Below are 18,439 nucleotides of genomic sequence, written 5' to 3' on the forward strand. Positions count from 1 at the left end.
CCCGCCTCCCTCCTTCTCTCCCTCTTTCTCAGACCCAGGGAACACTGGGCTACATTTCAGCCCTTTCTGATACAATATTTTTATTTGGTGAAAGGGTCTCACCAAGTTGCCCAGGCTGTCCTCAAATTTGTAATCTTCCTGCCTCAACCTTCTGAAAAGTTGGGAATTATAGGAATGTGGCACCATGCCCAGCTCATGTGTTTTTTATTGTCCTTGATATTTTTCTCCCCTGTGGACTACTTAGCACATGTGGGGGATGCCTGCAGTGAGCACCAGTCTCCTGCCAGACATTCTGGCCCACAGTGAAAAGAAAGAGCAAGAGACAAAATAATGGTGCAGCAGGAATCTGGGATGACCAGTAGTTCACAGGGAACAAAAGGCCACAGGCAGACAGGACCTTGGTATTTATTGATTTTGTCTGTGTCCAGGACAATGAATGAAGGGCAGTGAGTGTTTCCTGGAACAGATTTGGTGGCTATGGTGGGCTAGGAAGAACAGAGCATTCTTGTAAGGACAAGGATAAGATGGGGGCAGTGAGGAAACTTAGTCTCCCTAGGTGCCTTCTCATCCTCAGCAGGTCTTATCGTGTCCTGTAAGTGCCATAGTATCATTAGCTCTAGGGTTTCAGCTGTGACTAGAAGAAAGCAGTTTTCCAGTGCCAGTCTGGCTCAAAGGACAGGACAAGGACAGCCTCAGACATCCCCTAGACTCAATTTATCGTCCATGGTCCCCGACAATCACATGCACTTATAAACTGAGTCCACAGTCTTCTATTTAGACTAATGTCAATCAGGAACTTGAAAATTAATGGAGATACCACTCATACTTCATTCCCCTTATTGAACATGGTGATAAGTGGAAATCTTGTCTTTACAAGGGTTCATTTTCATGGTGCAACAAAACAAATGTGACTGCAGAGGTCTCCATTGTCACCCACGTTGTTGGCAGTATTGGTCTGTTCTTTCTTCTCCTAGACCCAGAGTTACTGCAGGTGCAAGCAGAAGCCTTCCATGATGAGGCATATGGTTATCACCAAGTATCTTACTTTTCTTGTTCTCATTGCTGCAACAAAATACCAGACCCTAAAGTTAAAGGAAGAACAGCTTATTTGCCTCACTCACAGTGTGTAGAAGTTTCAGTCCATAATCAGCTTGCTCCAAGGCAGGGTGGCCTGGCAGAGGTGGAAAAACCCAGAGCGGGCAGAAGGCAGGAAGGCAACAAAATGGCAAAGTAGTGAGGAGGCAGGAGGAGGAGGAGGAGGAGGAGGAGGAGGAGGAGGAGCAGCAGCAGCAGCAGCAGCAGCAGCAGCAGCAGCAGCAGCAGCAGCAGCAGCAGCGAGCCTGCGCCTCCCTTTTATCCTTTCTAGGCTAGTCGCCCTTTGAATGGTGCCACCCACACCCAGGGCGGGCCTTTCCAGTATCCACACCCAGGACTGTGCCAAGCCAATCAGTGGACTAATTTAGTCATCACACACCCTTAACCCCAGCATCACACACCCTAGATCCAGGCACCTCTGAAATGTCCCACCTATGATCGCATGAGGCTCTGGGGGGACGTGTAGCTACAGCCATCACACCAGTGTTCTGAGAACATTCCCAGCAGTCAGCACTCACGCGTCTTGGTGGAAGCTGGGGTTCAGGTCCAGTGCAGCCTCACAATAGCATCTCTATCTTTGTGATAACCACACTGGCTCTACACACCACAGCTGTCTGTGGCCTCCTGTCTGCCACCCGCTGAGCCTGCCTAGAATTGCACAATGCTGTGCTTGCAGTTAGGCAGAAATAAAGGGAAGTCCACAGTTGCCCGTGATGACCCAGAGGAGAAGGAGGAAAGTAGAAATTCAGTTAAAGGCCAAAGAAGTGAAAGGCCAGATAGGAGTCAATGTAAATAAAACACTGGCCGTAGAGTAGTGTTTAAAATGATCACTGAATTTACCAAAAAAACAAACAAACAAAAAAAAAAAACAAAAAAAACCAAACCAGGAGTAGGACATGGTGACATCTGTGGTATTGCCTGAAGGAGAGGATTACTTCATAGTCTAGCTGATGAGTTCAGTTCACCAAACATAAATTAAGTCACCATCATGCCATGCATTGAAGATCAAGGGTGACTAATGGTGATCACAGCCATAGAGACACATCAATAAATTATTCAATACTAGGTCAAGTGAGCCAGGTTTGGTGGTACATGGCTGTAATCCCAGTACTCAGGAGGCTGAGGCATTAGGATCACTGCAAGTTCAGGGCCAGGCTAGTGAGTTCAAGGCCAGCCTGAGCTACACAATGAAACCCTTTTTCTCCCAAAAACAAAACAAAAAAACCTAAGTCGGGCATGGGGGTGCATGTCTGTAATTTCAGCACTCAGCAGGTTGATGCAGGAGGATCACTGTGGTTTTGAGGCCAGCCTGGGCTTTGCAGAGAATTTGAGGCCTGTAAGACCCTGTCTCAAAAAAAATACTATTGGAAATATAAGACAATCACAGACCACTACTGAAGGTACAGAGGAAGTTGAATAGACTGTGGACATGGGAGCAGCTGGGAACAGTTTCCAAGCTAAGTAAGGGAACAGCGTTAGCCCCAGTGCACTGGGGGCACGACCGCAGGGGGGTCAGGCTTAGAGGAAGGGTGTGGTTTGGGTGTCGGACTCCTCCCATAAACCCCCTGTGGGAAGATAATGTTTAAGTCAGCATCCCTTCATTAAAGAGCTTATGTTCTCTGGAGGGAGTCATAAAGCACACATTGTAGGCAGTGGTGGTGCACACCTGGAATCTCGGTATTCTGGGAGACTCAGGGAGGAGGATCCCAAGTTCAAGTACTACCTGGACAGCTTAGTGAGCACCTGCTTCTAAAAAATTAAATTAAAAGAGCTGAGGCTGGGGCTGAGATGTAGATCATGCCTGGGTTTGAGCCCCAGTACCCCAATTACAGACAGACAGACAGACACACACACACACATATACACACTCTCTCGAATAAGGTACTAGAGGTTTAGGTACCAAGAAGGGTTAGATACCAAGTAACAGTGCTAATGGGACAGGTCTAATTGATCAGCTTAGGAAAGCTTTCTTAAGGAGGAAGAGCTCAAACTGGCACTTATTTGGTGAGATTGGCTTAGTGGACAGGAGAGGAGGTGAGGGGGTAAGTGGCTTAATGCAAGTAGGGTCACAAGGCCCGATGAGGCATGGGGAATGCACTATGCTCACCTGTCTGATTGATTTATTGATTGATTTTTGAGACAGAGACCTCACTGTAGTTCAGGCTGGCCCTGAACTCTCTTAATAGCCTAGGCTGGCCTTGAACTCACAGTGAGCCTCCTGTCTCAAAATCTCCTGAGTGCTGGGATTACAGGTGTAAAATAGCCACCATGTCTAGCTATTTTTATTCTGTTATTATCAATAATATTTATTTCCCACATAAACTTGTACTGTAAGTTTCCTTCTTTAGTCAAATGTATTGTTTTTGTGTTCAAATATATGGCGAAGGGTACTTATTTTTCTGAAGCTGATGTTTTTGGTTCAATAAATGTGTAGAAAAGAATATATTAGGGGAAAGTAAACAATAAATGGCTTGAAAAGCATGTGATACTATATAGTATGTACAATTGTTTTGTTTTTAATGGGTTATTTATAGAACTCATCTGATTTCCTCATCTGATTCTCTTGCAGACAGTTATGAATATCTCCAAAATGCTCCCCCGGGTTTTTTCCCAAGACTTGGTGTTATTGGTTTCGCTGGCTTTGTTGGACTCCTTTTCACTAGAGGTGCGTGCAGTTTTCTAGGTTCTTTTTTTTTTTTTTTTTTTTTTGGAGGGCGGCAGAACTGGGAATTGAACTCAGGTCCTTGTACTTGCCAGGCAAGTGCTTATTCCACTGAGCTATCTCCTCGGCCCCTCTAGGTTCTTTTTAATAGTTAGTGCATATGAGAGAGATAGGGTGTCCGTTTGGTTCTTTAACAGTTTTCACAATAATGAATTGCTTCCTTCATACATAGTTAGCATGGTTGTTTGCTTTATTGTATTTGTCTCTAAGCATATATAGAAATTGTGTACTTTTGCGTAAAAAAAGAAATGCATCACCTTTAGTAAGCACATTTACTTGTTTTCCAATTTTTTCCGTGTTAGTGTCCTCTGCACTTGTTACGGGTGGGCTTGGGTTCTGAGGTTGCATTTTGTTCCTTCTCGTCATTTTGTGTAGCACTGTCCTCTGCCCTTTGTTGTAGATCTTTGCTGTAGTTATAACCTTCACACCTACTGAAGTTAAGGTGGAGATCTACAGAGTTTGGACTTATCCAGCTGCGTCTGGCTTAGGTCTGGCTGCTGTGGTCAGCTCCTTCCTGCTGCGGACCAGGGCTAGGACTGGGTCTGGGGGTTCCCGGAAGTCGGCAGAATGGCCTTCTGGGCAGGAGGGTGGGGGAGGCACTGCGGAGTGGTGGGGGGCGGCCCGAGGGGCTGGGAGAGGGTCCGGCCCACGCTGCGCCTGGCCTGGGACTGGTCCCGACGGCGCAGGGTAGCAGGAAACTCTCCGCACACTCACCGGACCTGGGCTAGGACTGGGTCTGGGGTCTCCTGGAACTCGGCAGAAAATCCTACTCGGCGGGCGGGGGGGGGGAGGCACTGCGGAGTGGTGGGGGGCGGCCCGAGGGGCTGGGAGAGGGTCCGGCCCACGCTGCGCTTGGCCTGGGACTGGTCCCGACGGCGCAGGGTAGCAGGAAACTCTCCGCACACTCACCGGACCTGGGCTAGGACTGGGTCTGGGGTCTCCTGGAACTCGGCAGAAAATCCTACTCGGCGGGCGGGGGGGGGGAGGCACTGCGGAGTGGTGGGGGGCGGCCCGAGGGGCTGGGAGAGGGTCCGGCCCACGCTGCGCTTGGCCTGGGACTGGTCCCGATGGCGCAGGGTAGCAGGAAACTCTCCGCACACTCACCGGACCTGGGCTAGGACTGGGTCTAGCACATTTACTTGTGTAAATCTCTGTTGCTTTTTATTGCAGAAGGAGTAAACTTTTGTTCAGAGTCTTTTACACTGGAGAAGTAAACTACTTGTAAATGTTTTAGGCTCTGAGTGACATTAAAGAGTAAATAGTGGTTACATGCAAAACTTGTTAACTTCTTGATGTGTCATAGCTTAAGCCAATGGTAGGATAAGATCTTCTGAAGTCCTTAGATTTTTAAAGTTAAAAATCAGGTTGGTGGTGCATGCTTCCAGTGCTTGGGAGCCTGAGGCAGGAAGAGTCTGAGTTTGAGGCCAGCCTGGGCTATATATATAGCAAGACACTGTCTCAAAAAACAAAACAAGTAAATTTATTACTACAATGCAACAAATGTATCACTATGGACTTGGGGGTGTCACTCAGTGGTGGAGCCTGTACCTAGTGCATGAGACCTTGGATTTAAGCCACAGAACACACACACACACACACACACACACACTACTAGACTCTACCACTACATTGCAAAGCATTTATGGGACAGAAAGAAGGATAAAAGACTTCACCATGCTGACATTAATTTTTTATGAACTGCATAGGTACTTGAAGTTTCACTAATTATGAAGTAAATGTTTACAGTATAAAATTCAGATGTTACAAAAATTCCTAATAGAGAAACTCCCATAAAGAGCCCTATAATCTGAGCTTGGTAAAAAAACAACCATAGTTCACTAGCTGTTCCTCCAGCATTAGAACTCTTCCCTCCTGATGCAGCAAGTGTTGTTTCAGGATGTGGAGGGCAAGGTGGGCATGTCAGGAACCCCAGTAATTCCAGAATTTAGGAGGCTAAGGCAGGAGGAGTGACATGAGTTTGGGGCCACCCTGAGCTACCATAGTGAGAACCTGTCTCAAAAAAAAAAAAAAAAAGAAAAAAGAACAGGGCTGGCGAGATAGCTCAATGGACTAAGTGCCTGCTTAGGCAAGTGCAAGGACCCAAGTTCGATCCCTGGCACTACATGGCCCCACCCTCGGGTGCGCTGAGCTGGCAGTTGAGTTGGCCACTGAGTCCGGGTGCGGTGGTGCACGCCTGGAGTCCCAGCGCTGGGGAGGCTGAAAACAGGAGGAGCACTATGAGTCTGAGCTGTGTAATGAGACCCTGTGCCAAATACATAAATTAAAAAAAGAAAAAAACCCACTTCAATAGAGAAAAGAGACACTTAATGTGGTGAGTGTGTGTGGTGTTGGTGCCACTCCCAGCTTGCCTGTGGAACGAACTCGCCTCATAGCCTCTATGTCCTCCTCCTGTGTTATACAGAATACTGAGAATTCTGGTTCAATTTTAATAATCATTTTAGGAACCGACATTTTCTCATACTTATTCCCTACCTTTTTGGGTGTGGGTGATGGTTCTGGGGATTGAACATGGTCTGAACAAGTAAGTCTACGTCCCCAGCACTTTTTGTTTTTATTTAGAGAAAAGGTTTTGCTAAGTCACATAGTTACCCAGGCTGGGTTCAAACTTGTGATCCTTCTGCTTCAGCTTCCCAGAATGCTAGGATTATAGGCTTGTGCCTCCTGCCTGGCGAGACACACATCCTCTTTGGCACATGTAGGCGACAGCACATCTTTTACCAGGGCCTCTGAGGTGAGTCGTGTCAGAGGTTTTCCTGGAGCAGGTGGGTAGAGCGGTAGGTCAGACGCACCTACCAAGTCCTAACAAGGATGCTGCAACTGACTATGCCAGTGATGTGATGGGAGAGTGCCAGAGAAATGGCTCTTGTCACCACCGCCTTCTGGTGCTGGCCTTAGCACTGACGGGTGACTTCTAGTCACACCCTCGCCCTTGGCTTCTTGGGAGGTGTGGCAGAAAGATGGGTCGAGACTTGTGATCACATCTCCTTCCAAAGGCCTGGGCCACCCTCACTGAGTGGACCAGGAGCACTGGAGGCCTCAGAGCTGTGGTGTCAGCTCGCCTTGCAAAATGCTGGGGCACACAGAGCTCCCAGGGGGCAGGGAAGGCCCTGGGAGTGGGCTTTTCTCTTCTAAGACAATTGTGCCTTTCAGTATAGGCAATTATGATTGTGAAAGAAAGTGTATTCATGGTCTGGGTCAATACCATTTGCCTTCTCAGGAGCCCTGATTTCATTTTTGGAGATTTATTTACCATAGGCTCAGCAGTATAGCTCAATGGTAGAGCATTTGCCTGCTGTGCAAGGACCTAGGGTGGATCTTTAGCACAAAGAGTTTTTTTTTAAAGTCAAAATAAAATTTAGCCAGATATGGTGGTGCATGCCTATAATCCCAGCATTCTGAGAGACTAAGGCAGGATGATCACAAGTTGAAGCCCAGCTTGAGCAATTTAGTGTGACCCTGTCTGAAAAATAAAAATAAAAATGAAAAAGGGCTGGGGATGTGGCTCACTGTGAGGGCCCTGTGTTCAGTCCCTAGTACCGGGGGGAAAAAAACAATAATAATAACTCCAATCTGCAGCACTTTCATTGTGAGATGTGAGTATTTATATACATTGCACGAACACCCGCACAGGTCCCTGTCCAGTGCACTGTGCCTCGCAGCAGAGCCTGTTTGCAGTGTGAGTCCACATGCCTTCTCCTGTTTCACTCCCTGCCAGTTGTGCACATCATCTTCAGGTTTCTGCAAGCTCAGCAGCCATTCTCATCTTCCCACAGCTCTGTCCACCTGCATCCTGGCCTGAGACATTCTTGTTTTGGGACTTGGCTCCTGATCTGTCAGGCTAGCCTCTTTCTTGGCTCCCCTGTCGTCTTCTCCTTGATTTACTCTGCATGTTGTTAGGCTACATGCTTAAGTAGATCTGAGAGCCACACATGTTGGAGAAAAGCTTTCTAAGAGCTTCGTGTCACCTCTTGCCAGTGACAAGCTTGAGTACTAGTAGAATCCATTCCCCATCAAAACGTTGAAACAGCATCACAGATCAGAGGGTCTCGGTGTCTCTCTCTGTCTCTGTCTCTGTCTCTGTCTCTGTCTCTCTCTCTCTCTCCCTCTCTCTCTCTCTCTCTCTCTCTCTCTCTGACAAAGTTTTGCCATACAATTAGGGCTGCCCTTCAACTCACTATGTATCCCAGGCTGGCCTTGAACTTGTGGTAATCCTCCTGCCTCAGCCTCCCAAGTGCTGGGATTGCAGGTGTGTACCACCATGCCCGGCCTACTTGTTGCTTCCGAAGTGATTTTTTTAAACTTCCTCGAAGCTTTGAAGTGTGTAATCCTTAGTCTTTTGAATTTCCATGGTGCGGATGCACTGGGATGCTTTCACATCTGGCTCCCACATTTTGATGGCTTGTAGCCTTCAACTAAAGGATTTTATCCATCTGGTATTTCTTTGAAAATTTGCTCTTGTTTTTTCCTTTCCAAACCCATCATATTCATTAGTAGTGAGGTTGTTTTAAAGTGACTATAAATGTCTCATATTTTCTGGGTTATTTTATTTCATTCCTTTTGGATTTTATTTTAAAGAGAAGAAAAATAATGAAAACAAAAGTAAAATTTCAAAACAAGACTGTAGGAGAGTAATAATGTTCACTACATTGTGCATTGTTATCTTGAAAGTAGTTGCTTATAATACAAGATATAGGCATCAAAAACTGATCAAGCATAAAGCACCTGTTTACGCAGGCGCAGGGAGTGCCAGGCAGGCCTCACCCTCAGGGTGTGCTGAGATGGCGATTGAGACTGGGGGTGGTGGCGCGTGCCTATAATGCCGGCACTTGGGAGGCTGAATACAGGAGAATCACTACGAGTCTGATCTATGCAGTGAGAACCTGTAGACCCTGTACTAAATACATAAAAACAAACAAAACTGATCAAGCAATATAGGCACATAACTATATATATTTTTTCTTTTTACTTTGGTCATTTTCTTGAGCTCTTTCTTGTTCTCTGTTCTTTTTTCCTCATAATATTTTTTCTTTTCATGCAGTAGGTTCTTGAGTATCTTGGTGCTACTTAAGTAACAGGTTCGGTTTTGTTTTGGAGTTCATGTTTTCTTGCTTGTCTTGGTCTTTCTCTTTTGTGTTGCAGTGTCAGCGAACCTCAATGTCTGGTCAGGCCCAGGTGGTTGAAGCTGCTTGTAACGACTCTGAGCATAGCTGGCTTGCTGACAGGCAGGGTCCAGCTAGTGTGACTCCCCAGGAGCTGAGCAGAGCGCTTTATTTTCAGACTCATGCGTGCACACAGAGAATGCTCTTGATCTTCATCAGAGAACCCAGGGCATTTCTTTGGTGATACCAGCCCACTTTTACAATTTTAGCTTGGCATGACTTTCTGGCTTTGGGACAGCATCGGGGAAGGAATGTGTCAGGCAGTCCATGTCCTGTTCGTGTACTTGTCCCCTTGCCTTGACCCCTGGTTGCCATCTGCACTCCCCACCATATGAGCCTCCTTTGCCTGGGACAGATCTGCTCCCTTCTAGGCTGCAGCCTTCTTTCAGCACCTCAAAGCTGCTTGGCCTCTCCATTTTCTGAGAACTGGTTGACATGGCTTTTTCTTTTTGTGTGTGTGATGTGGACGATTAAACCCAGGGTCTTGTCCAACCCTGGCTGACACTTCTTATCTACCAATGATCCTCCACTTCTTCTCTTCATTGTGGGTTCATTAGTCTATATTTTATTTTTTACTGTTATTTTAATGACTTCTCAGGAAGGAGAAGAAAGGAACAATTGTGTTTAGTATTTAAATAGGAAGCCTGTTTGCTGTTACAAAAACAAAACAAAACAAAACAAAGCAATCCTTGAAAATCCAAACACCACTTTGCTTCTTTTCAAAATAGTCTTTTTCCTGCTTCCTTAAAAATGATGATTCTCTTGGAAACATTTGCTGAGTGAGAAGGCAGTCAGGATCACAGGTTCCATGATTTCATTTATATAAAGTGCCCAGAGTGGGCAAATTCATGGAAAGTGGATTTCTGGTGGCCTAGGGCTGGAGGCCTGGGTAATGGGGAGGTGTCTTGGTTACTTTTCTCATTGCTGAGACAAAATTCCCAACACCCAACGTTAAAGAGGAAAGGTTTACTTAGCTCACAGTCTGTAGAGGTTTCAGTCCATAGTTGGCATGGCAGAGGGGCTTCACAGGAGACAAACCGTTCATGGTGGGTAGAAGATAGCAAAGCAACAAAGGAGGACCGGCTCTTTCTATCCTTTATATCTTATCCAGGCTACTTAGGGCAGGTAGCATGCACACCCTTAACCCTAGTGCCCTTGATCCTAGCATTGCACCCTGAGTCCATCACAGTGTCACACACTCTAGATTCAGCCTCTTCTCAAAAATCCCCACCTATGACCACATGAGGCTTTGAGGAGACATGTATAGACACAGGCCACAACAAACAGTGACTAGTAATGAGTGTGTCTTTCTTTTTTCTTCTTCTTTTGTCCACGCTGGGGATGGAACCCAGGGCCGTACGCATCCCGAATACATGCTCTGAACTGCATGCCCAGCCTAAGGTTGCAGGTTTCTCTTTGGATGATAAAAATTGACTGTAGTGATGGTGATACAACTCTGTGAATATACTAAAACCCATTAAATTTTGTACTTGAAGTGGGTGAATTATATCTCAGGAGGGCTATGAAAAATGGTGATTCACTGTTGAATGTAAAAGGTCAGTTGTGATGGTGAGAATGCTAAATCTCTGATAGTGTGTGCAACCTTTTATTTATTAGGTTCAAAAATAAAGAAGCTGGTGTATCCGCCTGGTTTCATGGGATTAGCGGCCTCTATCTACTACCCACAACAAGCCATCTCTTTCATCCAGGTGAGTCAGACCTCGGCTGTCCTTCATGCTACTTATGTGGGATGTAGGGATTTGCTGCTTTGCTGTATTTTGTTTTGCCATTTTTATAGCACTGGACCAAAATTCACTTGCACATGTAGATGAACCACAACAAATCTAAATGTTTTTCTTCGCTATTGACATCAACATTGGCCTCTCTGGGGGGACATCTGAACCCAGATAACTCACCGCCACTGTAGTCTGCTGTGCCCACTGCTCTGTTCCAGTGGTGTGTTTCTCTGCGGAGGCCTCTGGGGTTGCCAGTATTCACTGTGGGTCTGCAGGTTGGAGCTGCCCTCTCACAAAGTCAGGGCTCAGGGACAAAGCACCACTTGCCACCTTCTTCTGTGCTGAGGTCTCTCTCATCACTCTCCCGATGGGCTTCAGGTTTCACTTCAGGTCCTTGCTGGGCCTGGGGACCCACTTCCCTCCTTTTCTTCCTCATGTTGCTATTCCAGCATCTTCGCACCAAATCTGAGAGAGGCTGTTTCCCTGGTGTTCACCACGCTGCCATCTTCCCACAAGTTCCTAGCTAACTCCCAAGACTGATAATTAAAGCTGCTAATTCCGGTTCTCTTTCAGTTTAGGCTTGTCTGGCTGCAGCCTGCCCTTGATGGTGTTGCAGATGCAGACTGCTCTCCGTCTTCCATGCGTTCTCTTTGGTATCAGTGCGAGCCTTGGTCTACTTCCCGGGGCTCTCAGTTGGCTGCTTGCTCCTAGAAGTATCAGCTGGGTGTTATCCTGGAGAGTGGGGAGATGACAGTGACAGGCAACCTGGGTAAACCTGATCCAGTGGTTCTACTAGCATGGTCTCTGAGCCAGCCAGATCAGCATCTTCCGAGTTCCCACTCCAGGCCAACAGAGTGAGACTGTAAGGGATAGGGCTGGCCATCTGACTTATAGCAGGGCCTCTGGCTACTTTGAATCCCATGATGTTTGAGGAAGACTGTGTAGACCAGCAGGTAACCTATGGGATGGAGTCAGGAGTTAGCGGGACTCTGAGCATAAGAGGCCGTGGGCCAGGTATGGTGGCCTGCATATGTCATCCCTAGCACTCAGAGAGGCTGGGGCCTTGGAGAATGCAAATTTGAGTCTCACATGGGCAGTTTAGCAACCTAGCTACACCCTGTCTCTCTTTTCTTCTTGAGACATGGTTCCACTATGTAGTTACAGCTGGCCTTGAATTTACAGTGTAGCCTAGACTGGCCTTGAACTCACATTGATCCTCCTGCCTCATCCTCCTAAATGCTAGATTACAGATGTGTGTTACTATGTCCAGCCTCAGACCTTGTCTCAAAAAATAAAGGCCTGTGTGGAGGCATACACTTGCAATCCCAGTTCTTGGGAGGCTGAGACATGAGGATTGCTGTGAGTTCAAAACCAGCCTGGGCTACATAGTGAGTTCAAGGCCAGCCTGAACTATATAGTGAGACCCTGTCACCAAAAAATAAGTAAGTGATAAAAGTTTTAAGAGGGCTGGGGTTATTGTTCAGTGCAAAGGCCTTGGCTTCAAGGCTAGTATATGCTTCCCCCTCCAAAAGCAAAGAGATAGGAAAGAGAAGAGAAAAGATAAGTCTGGCAAAAACAAGGCCAGCTTTGGTTTTGAGGTCCTGTGGAGAGAGAGACTCTGTTGCCAGAACTGCTGGATCACATCACTATTCAGTCCTGGGAGGGGACAGCAATGCGTTCGCCAGAGTCAGCTCCTCAGTATGCTGCCCAGATGGGCTTGATACTGATCTCCCTAAATTCCTCAGGTCAGAACAGGGACCAGGGTCCTGGGTCAGGCAGTGGTTCTAGGTGGGCCTCTCCTGGCCCCTAGTGTTGGAGATACTGTTTTATAGATCTTTCCAGCCAGGATCTATATTGTTTCTTTCTTTTCTTTTCTTTTTTTTTTTTTTTGAGACAGGGTCTCACTATGTAGTTCAGGCTACCTTTGAATTCACTACATAGCCCAGACTGGCCTTGATCTTACAGGAAGCCTCCTGCCTCAGCCTCCTGAGCCCTGGGATTACAGGTGTGAGCCGTAATGCCTGACCTCCATATCATTTCTAATGGCCTGGGGACATAGAATTAATGTTTGTGCCCCTGCTGTGCCCTAGCTCAGGAACAGTGAGTAAGGTCACTGAGTTCTAGATTATTATTAATAATGACAATAATGTTAATAACCGTCAGTGCATTATGGTTTAAATAGTACAGGGCTAGGTTAGGTTGAGGTACTTTGTTATGGCTTGAGAAGTAGATGTGGGTTCCCCCAGAGTGAGGGACTCTCTTTGTCTCAAATCCCACAACATATATAACACAACATCTTAAGCAGATCAGACTTGTAGTGATTCTCCTGTTTTCAGCATCCCAAGCACTGGCATCACAGGTGTGCGCCACTATGCCCAGTTTCAATCGCCATCTCAGCACACCCCAGGGGCAGGGCCAGCGTGGAATGCTGGGAATCGAACCCTGGCCACTGTGCTATGCCTAAGCAGGTCCTTTAGCCTGCTGAGCTGTCACGTTGGCCCTTCTTATTTACTTTTAAAGTCAGTAGGAAGGAGTTTAATTATTATTATTATTTTTTGCCCTCTATAGTGCTAGGAATTGAATCCAGGGCAATCACACCAAGTTATGTTCTTAGCCTCTTTAATTTTTCATTTTGAGACAGGGTCTTGGTAAGTTGCCCATGTGGGACTCAAACTTGTGGCTGGTCCTGTTGCCTTAGATTTACAGGTGTGCACTGCTACACCTGGCTCCCTTGAAGTCTTCACTTCCTTACTGTTACACAAGCTAGAGATAATTCATTTGAGAGTGCCATGTCAGCCAAACACTGCTGCTCAAAGATGAATTATTATAAAAATGAAGAGGCAATAACTGCTTTTAGAAATTAGAAATATTGTGGAGAAGAGCAGTCAGCATTCTTGGCCATAAGCAGGACCAATGGATGCAGATTTCTAGAAGTACTTTTTATGGAAAGCCTGGTGCTGACCCTGGGCATGTTGGAGGAGTGACTCTAGATTAGGTTATCTTGAAAACCTGTAGGAATTTGAAGACTTCACATTGGGGGGGGCAGGAAAATGGGAGCATCTTCCTTGCATTCACCTCTCCTCCATCTGAGCGATGTTGCAATTGCAGGTGTGAGTTGCTTGGGTGCAGTGCACCAGACCAGGTGCTAGCTGGGACGGGTCGATGCCTGCTGTCTGTGGCCAATTTTCAGGAATTTCCTGTATCAGCAATGGCCTTCTACATTTTTTTGTTAAGTTTTTGAAGTTTGGGTGTATTCCTGTTGGGGCAGGGTGGGCTCAGTGGGAGAGGACTTGCCTCATGTATCAGGTGGCCCTGAGTTCAATTCCCAGCACCAAAACCAAGGATATGTGCCTATCATTTATATTACGGGTTTTTTTTTTTTTTCGTTTTAAGAAAGGGTCTCACTATGTAATCTAGGCTGGTCTTGAACTTACCATGTGGCCCAGGCTGATCTCAAACTTACAGTGATCCTCCTGCCTCAGCCTCCCTCCTGAGGGATTACAGGCTGGGATTACAGTCTTAATGTATATATCCCAAAACTTCCTGTAGCAGTCACATACATAAATATAGTTCTTGTGCAAAGAGGAAGAAAAGAAAATGGCAAATTTTCTTCCTTATTGTTTACGCATGGAATAGCAACAGATATTTTCTCTTTTGTTTCAAGGCCAGTGGGGAGAAGTTGTATGACTGGGGTCTACGAGGATACATAGTCGTGGAAGATTTGTGGAAGGAGAACTTCCAGAAGGTGAGAAACATCGTCTTCATTCTCTCCTTTTGGCTTGGATATGCAGCTTCTCTAGGCTTGTGGGCAGCACTTGATGGTCCTGTTGCTTGATGTGCTTATTCTGTTTTAGCTGTGTCTGCAGCCCTGCTCCCCCAGTAGCCTTTCTGGGATGAGAGCTTGTCCTTCAGCATTGGGTCGCTCTCGGCAGGGCCAAATGTGTGCTGACCCTAAAACATGTTCCACCACCCTAACCACCATTTCCACTCTGTTGTGTACAGTTGGCTCAAAGCTAGCATATTATCCAAACTAGATCCAAAGGGAACATACTGTGTTACCAGGACAAAAAACATAGCTGGGACCCCTTGCTTTTTCACTTGTCGTGAACTCTGTTTCCTCAGGCAGTGCTATATCTGTCCATGCTCGATGGGAGCAGAACTGTGGGGCACTAGGGACCAAGCCTCAGCCATAGGCCATGCCCCCTGAGCCAGCTGGTGGAATATGGAGTAGGCATTGTGTTCCCTTAAGCATTCAGAGACAGCCAGCTAAAGCAGTTAGGGTTCTTCTGACAGTATACCTTCTGCAGCAGAGGCTGAAGGAATCTCATTTTGACTCCAGTTATAACAAGTGAACACAACTCATTTAAAATATATAAAATGGGGGCCGGGGAGATAGCTCAGTAGAATAAGCGCTTGCCTGGCAAGCACAGGGTCCTGAGTTCAATCCCCAGTACTGCAAAAAACAAAACAAAATAAAATATATAAAATGGAGCCAGGTGTGGAACACACCTGTGATCCCAGCACTTGGGAGGCTGAGGCAGGAGATTCACTGAGAGTTCTAGGTCATCCTGTGCTACATAGTGTGTTCAAGGCCAGCCTGAACTGCATACCAAGACCCTGTTTCACAAAAATAAGAAAAAACAAAACAAACAAGGCTGGGCATGGTAGTACACACCTGTAATTCTAGGACTCAGGAGATTGAGGTTGAGACAGGACGATTGTTGTAAAATTGAGGTCAAAAAGAAAACCAAAAACAAATAACGTGTGTGTGTGTGTGTGTGTGTGTGTGTGTGTGTATAGAGAGAGAACTACCTCAAAATTAAAATCCAGAATTTTGAACTAGAATTTGAAAGTAATGTAGAATAGGATAAAGTATAAGTTTTCCCCCTTGTATACATAAATAATCTACCAGTGAAATCTTTTTTTCTTCATTTTGGAGATAGGATCTAAGGATGTAGTTCAGGGTAACCATGAACTCACTCATTTCTACTAGTGAAATCTTAAGACTAATTTTTATACTGATGATTCTAAAAGAATTAATGCCTTTTGAATTATCATTTAGATGTTACCACTGTAGTGTGGCTTAGATAGCTTCTGCTCCAGGCAGGAGCTCTGCTGGCTTTGTCTCTCTCCAAAATCTGGGGTGGGGGTTTACCCTCAAATCTGAGTCTTGTTGCGTCTAAGAAAAAAATCATTGATTTTTAGTTAGTTTAGCTTTATTTTATGCAAGGACTGCAGTGACAACTTTCACACTCATTATGTGAGTGTCACACAACTTTCACATGCTTTATATGTCAGATGTGAAACAAGAAGTTGCATGGTTAAACTTTCACTACATTAAATTCTTCCTATCGAGAAAACACTCTCTCAGGCTTTCACAGAGAGCGAATTGGTCAAGCAATGGCCGTGACTCATCCACATGGCTGACACTGACAGAGGATCTACAAACTGCTGTACAGGGTTTCAGGCTAAATCCTGAGGGGACTTGACTGACCTTTTCAGATATAAAAGTTACATTTCTTGTTATATAGGTCTTGCTTTGTCTTGGTCTTAACCATCCAGCAGAAAAGTATAAAAACAAGGTATAAAAAGTAAAGCCATATTAATATGCTGAGCTGTAAAAGGCTGAAGTCAAAAACTTCTGACATTGCCAGTCCTACGGATAACCCACTACTATTATGGACTACTGCACTATATTGGACTACTTTGCTGAATTCATGCAATTGCAATATTTAAATGGCAATGGAATACCCATCTCTGACAAAATTAAACAAAAAAAGGGGATACAAATGAAGGACCATTTTGTATCTGTATATAAAACATAGGATAGATATACAGCTACTTTCTCTTAATTCAGTGAGAAGAAAGATTTGTACTAATAGTGTTTGGACAGGATATCATGTCTGCATCTTGTACTATGAATAACCACAAGAAGGCAACAATATGTAATGCATTAATTATTGAAAGTGTCCTACTGCCCTGTTTTGAAACTGTCTCATTGCTATTTTTTTCTCAGTAAAATTAATAAAAAAAAAGAATTAATGCCTTTTGAGCCTGTTTCAACTGGCTCTTGAATGGGATTTTCTATCAGTATCAAGTGTTCCTTTTTAAAGAATACCCGTTCCTAGTTTTCTTTTCTTTTCTCTGACATTTTCTTTGGAAGATTTCCTTCCTGTTTAAAAAATTCCTTTAAACACACCACATTTTATGCAGGAAAGGAAGTAAAATGCGCAGAAAACCTACACAGCCCTAGAAAGAAACACGGGAAGTGAGATCAAATTGGGCTCACATCTGCAGGCCGGGCACGACATGACTGAAGGCTGTCAGTGACCAAAGCTGATGAGGCCACCCAGGACCAGCCTGCTAACTGCTCAGACAGGTCCGCCTGGTGCAGCGCGGTGGTCAGGAGGCAAGTTTAAGAGGCCAGCACCTGGGCGATCTGAGCACCCTATGTACAGTGTTACAGCTGCTCAGATCTATAGCACACCTCCCGGAAGAGGTGTTATGAAGATTTCTCATTAGCTCACTGTTTGCTGGCATTTCTCCCTCTCTGTCTGCTATACTTTCTGCCCCCTCAAAATCAGTGTAAACCTCAAATGTCCTTTCTCGGAAACCAAGCATGGTGGTGCGTGCCTTGAATCCTGGCACTCTAGGAGGCTAAGGCAGGAAGATCACAAGTTGGAGTACCACTGGAGCAACTTAGTGAGACTCAGTGTCAAAAAAAAAAAGGCTGGAGTACAAAGGTCCCAGGTTCATCTTGGATACCACCAAAAGAAAAAGAAAGAAAAGAAAAGCAGTCCCTCTCTGGATATGGTGGTATACACCTGTAATCCCAGCACTCAGGAGGCTGAAGTAGTAGGACCACTGGAAGTTCTAGACGAGCCTAGGCTACATAGTGAGTTCAAAGCTAGCCTGAACCTCATAGTGAGAGCCTGTCTTAAAAAAGAAAAGAAAGAAATTCTCCCATTCATTTATCCTACAAGCATAATTTTCCTGCTCACCTTCTGTTCTCAATAGAAGACAATAAAGTTGATGCCAGCTCTGTGAAATATTTACTGTAAATTTGAAATAGAAAGTAGTGGAAGGCTGTATTGACTCAAAATTTAGTAGGCTTAGATTTCACAAACTCTTTGCTAATGAAATACTACTGGATTTTGATCACACACTCTGACCCCAGCGCCTTGCAGGATTTCCTGGTTTTAGGGTTTCTTTGTTTTGTTTTTCAATGAGAGCAAAGATTTAAGGACCCTTGGAAAAGGAATCTTTTGGGACCCTGGAGCTGAGTACAGTCTCTGCATAGAATTTCAAATAACTTAAAAATACATCAAAGACTTGCTAATTAGTAAAGGACATAAAGTGTACAACAAAAATATGAGATTAAAACATGCCAAGTGCCAGAACAAAGGCAAAGAAAAACATTGTTTTTTGGAGGTTTGATAATTTCCATCCATGTGTTGAGGTCAGTGTTTGTTTGTTTTGAGATAGGGTCTTGCTAAATAGTTTAGGTTAGCCTTGAACTCACTTTGTATCCTAGGCTGGCCTCAAACTCACAGTGCTCCTCCTGCCTCGGCCTTCTGAGTTATAGTATTACAGGTGTGCACCACTATGCCCAGACTGGAAGTTAGTTTTCAAATCAAATTGACCGCCAGTCTTTTTTTTTTTTTTTTGAAAACAGATATTTTATTTTATTTTGTTTTATTTTTTTT

The 18,439-nt window shown here is 45.2% G+C and overlaps 1 protein-coding gene across 2 annotated transcripts in view; it reads left to right on the forward strand.

The window, feature by feature from the left end:
* The window catches only part of Apoo (apolipoprotein O), a 92,779-nt gene that overhangs the window by 58,031 nt on the left and 16,309 nt on the right, over nt 1–18,439 (forward strand). For both annotated transcript variants that reach the window (XM_004631387.2, XM_023715429.1), the window contains exons 5-7: nt 3,665–3,760; nt 10,615–10,706; nt 14,398–14,478. In XM_004631387.2, coding sequence (XP_004631444.1) covers nt 3,665–3,760; nt 10,615–10,706; nt 14,398–14,478 — 269 coding nt within the window. The remainder of the gene's footprint in view (nt 1–3,664; nt 3,761–10,614; nt 10,707–14,397; nt 14,479–18,439) is intronic.

The sequence above is a fragment of the Octodon degus genome, unplaced genomic scaffold, assembly GCF_000260255.1.
Source record: "Octodon degus isolate 3935 unplaced genomic scaffold, OctDeg1.0 scaffold00041, whole genome shotgun sequence".
NCBI lineage: Eukaryota > Metazoa > Chordata > Mammalia > Rodentia > Octodontidae > Octodon > Octodon degus.